We start from the raw sequence: 8377 nt of genomic DNA, 5'->3' as shown, positions 1-8377 counted from the left end.
TACCTCATCAACCAATGAGCAGTTTTTGGTAAGATTTGCATAAGGCCTACAGTAAGCTCTTTAGAGTTGGGGGTAGTTCGCATAACAAGTAATTGTCTATCACTTTCAAGTTCAGCAATAGCACAAACCATTCTCTGCAAAAAATAATTAGGGATATAACAATAATGAGACCCTTTAAATGATAATGTCTAAGTATAATGCTCTTTAATAATTATAGTTGCCATTAACTATGATTTTGGTTTTTAAGATACGGGTGGAAAATTTTTTTGTTCTTATCATTTTTTCATACAAAATTATCTTTAAGATTTAAAACTAAATTTTAAAATCGTCTTTTTTACTTAAATATTAAAATTTTAAATTAAATTGTCCATAATGAAAAGTTATAGAATAAAAAAATAAGAGAAAAAAAAGTGTTTCTGTTCCTGCAAAAGGAAAGAAAAAAAAGGAAGCTGTCCATGATCCACCTCTACCTCCATGTTTGTCGTCATTTCGGTACGATTTTGGTCCCTAAGGTAAGGACAATTTTAAAATCAAGTTAAACATTAGAAACGATTTTCTGTAAAAAAAAAAAGAAGATTGTGGATAAAAATTTTTTTTGACTTATCTCTTAAGGACCAAAATCGTACTTAACTTTTAGAATTAGTATTAATTTCTTTCATGAAAGTAACGGAAATCAATAAAATTTAAAGCCGTTACAATAGAAAAATGATACTTATTGTACCACTATTTTTTTTTATACATCTCAAGTGTACATTTTTTTGTATTTAAAACATTTTTTGCATTACTCCCTTTTAATTGTCGCTTTTGAAGAAAAATAGATCCTCAAATTAAATAAAACATTGGTAACTATAATTTAATAGATCATTTTATTTATAGCTATCAAAATGGACTATATTTACTGAGCCATTTTATTTATCCAATTTTATCTTTAAAATGAAGGCTATTTAAATTTTTGGTTAAATTCGATTAATCTAAAAAAATAACGGATTAAACGAATTAATTTATAGATTAAATAGATGATCCATTTAAATTTCATTTTATATTTTCAAAAAATTGTATATTTTTTGCTATTTTTTTTATTCGATCCAAAAATCCAATTCATCAACTGAAAAAATATTGTTTGTTTAAGATTTTTAGTCTAAAAATAAACTTTTTTGTTAAAATATTTTTTAAAAAATAAAATAAAAAAGTAAACAGGCCATTCCATTTAATCCGTCAAGCAAACCATAAACAGTTTGGGTTGAAAATTATAGCCTATGACTAAAGCAAACTTGAGTGGTCTGAGCCTAATTGAGCTAAGCTAGTATGTTTGATAGCCATAATTTCATTCAATATTAGAGAGTTATGTTTTTTCTTCTTTTTCCTATTTTAGAAAGGATTTAATTACTTTATTGGTCTTATAGTTTTACTAAATTTATAATTAGGTTCTGATATTTTTTTTTTAATTGAGTCCTTATATTATTTTTAATTTTATAATTAAATTTTTGTTAGTATAAAAGTTGTTAGAATATTTTTTCACAAATTGAAGTTACCCATAATTAAGAACTTAATTAGATCTTTGATCACATATTTTTTGAAAAGAATATTTTGTTAATTTTAATATTTTTGTTATGAAAAGGACCTAACTACAAAATTAAAAGTAGAGTAGAAGTTCAATTAAAAAAAATACAAAAATCTAATTGTAAATTTGATAAAATTATAACTTTTAAAAAATACTTATTTTTTTCATCTTTTTCAAAAAAGATTTTTTTTCAATAGACAAATTATTTTACATTTGGATAGACTTTTTAAAAAGAATTTTCGTGTTTGTTTGGGTGCCATTAAGTTGATAAAATTTCTTTTTCAATAAAAAATCTTTTTCTATTTTTTAGCATGTTTAATACATTTCTAGTAGTAAAAATAAAAACACTAGAAAAATGAAAAATATCTTATTTGAAAAACTACAATTTACATCTTTTTTTAAAAGATTTTTTTTTTAATTTTTTTTCACATAATAAATAAAAAAATATTTTTATATTTTGTTATATAAAAAGATATTTTCTTAGAAATAAACATAAACAAGTCCTTCAAGTATTGAAAACGTCTTTTATTTCTACTTTTTTTTTAAAAGTAATATATTGTTAGTTTTCAGAGAGATAAAGTTACTGTATTACTTAGTCAATAGAATGAGAGAGATAAACTATAAGTACATCATTCAACAAATATAATTAGTCATATTTTAAAAGGAAGAAGAACTCAGATACTTAGTAAAAATATATATAGAAAAAAATACAAAGTAGAGAATGTCTTTGATGGAAAAAGTATTTTCTGAACCTTAGTGAATCAAATAGAAAAATACTATTTTAATAGCCAAAATGGCTCCCGTACAGCAATAATTAAAAATTCTATATTTCACCTAAAATTTAATAAATTTGCAGACTGATTCAACGTAATTTGGTTCAATTTGAGTTATAAAATTCGGTTTATTTATTTTTTGGACTAAATGAATTATTTTTTTAATTTTGGTTCAATGCTATTACTTTTTTTTTTTGAAGATCCGCCATGAGTACAAGCTTAGTGTGTCACAGAGTAGCAGATGCTGAGTTGCAGGGAGATAGATCGGATTGATTATGATGTGCTGTTTTTTAGATTAAATGAGTTATTTTTTTTGTTCTAGTTCAACGCTATTACTTTTTTTTGAAGGTCCGCCATGGATGAAAAGTGCAAGTTTGGTGTGTCACAGGATAGCAGATGCTGAGTTGCAGGGAGATAGATCGGGTTGGCTATTGTGTGCTATTCTTTGGTTTGGACCTCTTTTGGTCCTAATCCTGACAAAAAAATAGCGTAAATTTTAACAGCAAATGGAACTTTTTAGAAGACGATGATTCAACTGCAGCGACAATAGAAAGTCACCAGAATATTTAGTGGTATCAGGGAAAAGTAGTGGAGGATCGTTACGTGGTGGTGTTGGAGGAACACAGTTGGATGTTCGTGGGGATCTATGATAAATTCAACGACCCAGATGCGCCTGATTACTTGCTTTCGAATTTGTACAACGTAGTGCACAAGGAGCTCAAGGATTTGCTTTGGGATGATGGGGTTGATGGAAATTCTAATTTAGAAGTTAAAAATTCGATCTTGACAACTGGAAATGATGATAGCGATACTTGTGTTGGCTGGATTGATCAACATAATAATAATAATATGAATGACGAAGATGGGTCATCTTGTGCTGCAAGTGGTGGTAGAAATTCTAATTTTGAATAATTTTTTATGATCATGATTTGAAGAGAAAAAAGCGTGGTGAAAATGGAAGTGAAAACGGAAGTAGTTCTAAGAACAAGTACAGAAGCGTGGTGAAAATGATGAATGTTAAAAATAGTAAAGCTGTTCAAAAGGCTGATTATTAGAGATTCACAATTAATATTCATCCCCAACTACTATTATTATCTATTTGTGAACTCATTCCAATATTTTTTATTAATTTATTTTATTACCTAGTCCATGAAGGACCAGAAAATACTTTTCCCATTAAAAAAAGCTCCATACAAAATATATTCATTGTAGAAAAGAAAAAAAAAAGAGATCTACTCTTATTTTCTCTCACTTTATATCTTTGCACTATTGAAATATGTATGGGAGCAACTGCCATTTTAAATGAATTATTCTAGAATATATATGCTATGATGGCATGGTGAATATGGTATTTTAAAAAGTATTATTAAAATTAAAATAATATTTTTTATTATTTAATAATATTTTTTAAAAAATATTACATTATTTTATTGGTTCTTATAATTTTTAGTTAGATTTTTATACTTTTTTTTTAATTAAGTTCTTGCATCAATTTTTTTTAATTGGATCTCTATACTTTTTTTTTTATTTAATTTAGTCCTTGCATTAATATTTTTTTTAATTGGGTTCTTATACAATTAAGTCAATTACTATCAAGAAGGACCTAATTGAAAAAAAAATTAGTGCAAAGACCCAATTAAAAGAAAAAATATAAAAGTATAAGGACCTAATTAAAAATTTTACGAAACTATAGAAACTAATAAAGTAATTAAACAAAAAAAATATTATTAAATATAAAAAATATATAAATTTAATTTTAACAACACTTATATAATTATTGTTGTCACCGTAAACTATAAAAATAGGCATACTAGATTTCAACTTTTAAAATAAGAAAATTGAATATAATGTTATGTATTATTACTGAATTAGTTTTATTTTTTTTTTAAAATTTGGCTATCAAAAATATATTTGATACAAATTAAAATTTTTTAAAATAAAACCTAAACAAAATAAAAATTTAAAAATATTTTTAAAATATTTAATAAATTTTAAAGAAAAAAATATATTTTATTCTTTAAAATATAAGGGCTCTCTGACTACACTTACCCCTAAAAATGCCTAACAGTCTTAACTAACACGTAACAACTCATACACGCTTAACATCTAAAGATAATATCTATAGTTCTATTCAACATTCTTCAATATATTAGTCAAAGTTGAGAAAATAAAGAATAAAGACAGATAAAATACTGAAATTAAATAAAGACATACAGGGTCTATCTGTGAAGGAAAGTTTCTTCTAATAATAATGTCTGTGACAGCCTGAAAATATTCAACATGAAACAAAGTAAAAAATAACAAAGTGATTATCTAAATATATATTTTTATTATTTTCACCATTTTATATTTTTTTCCACAAACCAATAAAAAATTTAAAAGAAGCTCATAAATAAACGGGCCTTTCAAATTCTGAATTAAATTATTTTATTAGCCTTTATAATTTCATTATATTTATAATTAAATTTATAATTATATATTTATTGTTCTAAAAATATTTAATTTAATAAAATATGTTTAGACATATTTGCTAATAAGAATCTAGTTAGTATGTAGTTACAGATTTAAAAATTTAAGTACAAACTTGAAAATGTAAAAACTTATAAATTAAAAAAAAAATTTAATCAAATTCTAATAACGACAACTTCCTTTTATGTTTCCATGAACGCCATCATAACATCTTATATACATTTTATAATTAGTATCAAATAACAAGAAATTTCAAACTCAATGAAATTAATTTAGGTAGAATTCTTATATTTAATTACCCTCATTTCAGTTTGTGTTAGATAAGGTTGGCCATCAGGATCACGTGAGAGGTGAACCTTTTGACCTTTGACTTCTCCAGCTTTTAACCATTCGGCTTTGACTTCAGGTACCCTCCACATTGCTTCTAAGTCACGATGGTTAACGCAATCATCCCAATAGCTAAAACTTGTGGCCATCCTAACATATAGACCAATTCGATGAATAAAAATTCTAAATTTGCACTTATAACTATAATTATCAAAACCGTGAAAAAAAAAATAGCAAATAGGTTCCTTACTTTTTTTTTATCTCAAAAATAAATAAATTGTTCACTAAATTTAATTACAAATAAGTTCTTCATCTTTATAAATAGAAAACACATAGATTTCTTCCAATCAGATTTAAACCATTGCGAAGAGATTTTATGTGTCTCCCGTTTATAAATGTTAGGGATTTGTTTGTATTTTAACTTGATGAGAGATTTATTTTATTTGATAAAATATTTAGAAATTTATTTGTCTATTTCTCTATAAATTATACGTTATTGACTATTTTTGAGATGTGTAATATTAAGAAGTCAATTTCTTTTCACTCAAATAAGCCAATTTGTTATTTTATTTATTTTAAATTTTAAATCATAAATTATAAATTTTTAATTCTAAATTATAAAAAAATATAGGAGAATCAAGTTTTAGTTAGCTAACATTAGTCAACTTAAAATTTAGGATTTATAATTTAAGATGTAGGGTTAAGGCCTTAAAAATTTATGAATTAAGGTCTAGAATTTAAAGTAAATAAAATAATTTAAAAATAGCTAATATTAATTTAGAAAAATTGATACCTAAAATTACTCAATATCATAAATTCTAAATTTTTCAAAAACTAAAATTTTTTAAAATTTAAAAAATGAATTAATATTAACTAATCAAAAATTAACTTTTTATACTTTTTTTAGAATATCAAGAATTACCAAAAATAAATAAACAGATAAAATTAGTACTTTCTTAACTTCCTAAAATGGTAAATACATTTTATCTTTTTTTTATCACAAAAATTTTAAAAAAACCAAAATTTTGAAAGTTATATTCCGTAGGTGATTTTAGTCATTAAAATCATATTTTGTACGTTTAATTTTAGGATTCTATTGACCTACAAAATGTAATTAGAAGATTCAGTTCTACTGAATTTTATGGACTAAAAAAAACGAACAATTTTTTTTCAAAAGTGATCTTGAGTTTTATTTTTTATTGTACTTAGAAACAAACAAATTGAAAGTCAAAGATTCAAAACAATTTTTAAACAAGATTGTCAAAGACAAAGCAGATAAAGTCATAGCTACGCCCAATTAATTATTATAATCAAATTACATAGCCTAATTCTGCATAATAACTTATATATATATGTGCGGGAAATTATTTATAATAATTTAGAGTTTAGATCTAAAAAATTTGTAAAGTGATAATGTAATAGAGTAAGATTTATTGGTTCAATAGGTTATTTATTGCAAATGACTCTTCTCAAACAATGTAATAGTGAATATGTCCAAAGTAGGAGAGAGATACCAACTATCAAATAAAAGTACTAACAATTTCAAATATGATGAGCCGAGAATTATAAAAAAAATAGGTACAAATTTGACATACTATGAAGTACGACAATTTAACCAGTATATATTTACAAGGATCACGAAAAAAAAAAACTACAAGGCAACAACAACAATCATATATATTTAAAAAGAGAAATGATAAGAAATGCTAAATGATTATCATAATTTATTGATTTTTATTTATTAATTAGTTATTAATATTTAAAAATATAGATTAAAATATATTATTAAATTATTAAATAAATTTTAATAATTTTCTAACATTTTTCATTTAAAAATGTAAGTAACGAGAATAATCACAAAAAGAAGAAATAATTATTCATTTAAAGATAGACCATAAAGACATGGTAATTTCAATACAAAAGATGAAAACAAATTGATTTTTTATATATTACACATGATGAAGCCTATACCAGTTAATGAATCATGACTATCCATGTACGTTGCAACAAAATTCTACTGACCTAAGATCGATGCACCTGAAATTAAAGATAATAATAATAATAGTAATAAGTGCTAAAAAAATAGATGCATACTTACAAGAAAAAGATGAGATGATTCAGGGCTAGCAAGAAGGATTTGCAAAGGGATAATGGGATGCGATCTCCTCTTTTCGGTGACAACAAAAGAATATGAATGAATAACAACTATTGTTGCCAGGAATGAGATTTGGAGTCGATCTTGTTTTGGCCATTACCAATTTACGGTTGCCATCAAATAAGGGTTACAAAAGATAACACACATTTTTGTGGTGACAAGGATCATTTCAACAATGACACCTTAACATGCCACGGTGTTTAGTCAACGCCTCTTGGCTTGGCATAATAAGTTCCTTAATTTTGAGATCCACGTAAAGATAACATTATATATAATAAAAAATTGAATAATTCTCCACATACAAGCGTTTTTTTATACAAGTATTTACAAGTCATAACACACTTTAAACTGTACTGTACGTTTTCACTGCACCTTCCTCTTCCTCTTCTTCTTCTTTCTCTTCTTTTTCTTCTTTTTCTTTTCTTTTCTTTCTTGCCTTCTCTTTCTCCTTCTTCATTTACGTATTTTTCTCTCTGTTTTCTTTCTTCGTTATTCTCGATTTCCATTGTTTTTTTTACTGCACATTCTTCTTCTTCTTGCTGCACGTTCTTCTTCCTCTTCCTTTTCTTCTTCTTCTTTTCTTTCGTTTCTTGTCTTCTCTTTCTCCTTCTTCATTTACGTGCTTTTCTCTCTATTTCTTTCTTCGTTATTCTCGATTTCTATTGTTTTTTGACATCAAGCTCTGAAATCGTTTTTGAAGAAGAAGAAGTAGCAGAAGATGAGGAAGAGAAAGAGAAAGAGTTTTGAATTATGCATAAGGTGTACTTCAACGAATTTTGGTTGTATTTTTTAAATCCTTTGGATGTAGTTTTGTAATCCTTTGGGTGTATTTCTGTAATCCTTTGGGTGTATTTCTATAATCGTTTGGGTGAATTCCTGTAACCGTTTGGGTGTATTTCTGTAATCGTTTGGGTGTATTTCTGAAGTTTCATTATCTTCAAATTTGGCAAAAAACTCGTTTTCATGGAGGAAGAAGAAGAAGAAGAGTCGTTCATAATGCATGGTGAGTAGTGCGCTTCTAAAACAGAAAGTGGTTGAATAACGTGCGTTTTTTTACTCTTGAATGTGGAGTGTAATGCGTGTGTTTTGTTG

General features: G+C 25.3%; 1 protein-coding gene across 1 annotated transcript in view; it reads right to left on the bottom strand.

The window, feature by feature from the left end:
* LOC107458704 (uncharacterized) overlaps positions 1 to 7372 on the bottom strand; it is a 26954-nt gene extending 19582 nt beyond the window's left edge. Inside the window, exons 1-4 of the mRNA XM_052251559.1 lie at positions 7225 to 7372; positions 5103 to 5280; positions 4549 to 4599; positions 4 to 134 (exon numbers count right to left, since the gene is read on the bottom strand). Of these exons, the coding sequence (XP_052107519.1) occupies positions 4 to 134; positions 4549 to 4599; positions 5103 to 5279 (359 nt within the window). The 5' untranslated portion in view covers position 5280; positions 7225 to 7372. The remainder of the gene's footprint in view (positions 1 to 3; positions 135 to 4548; positions 4600 to 5102; positions 5281 to 7224) is intronic.
* Positions 7373 to 8377: the final 1005 nt, after the last annotated feature.

The sequence above is a fragment of the Arachis duranensis genome, chromosome 7, assembly GCF_000817695.3.
Source record: "Arachis duranensis cultivar V14167 chromosome 7, aradu.V14167.gnm2.J7QH, whole genome shotgun sequence".
NCBI lineage: Eukaryota > Viridiplantae > Streptophyta > Magnoliopsida > Fabales > Fabaceae > Arachis > Arachis duranensis.
This window is presented reverse-complemented; position numbering and strand designations above follow the sequence as displayed.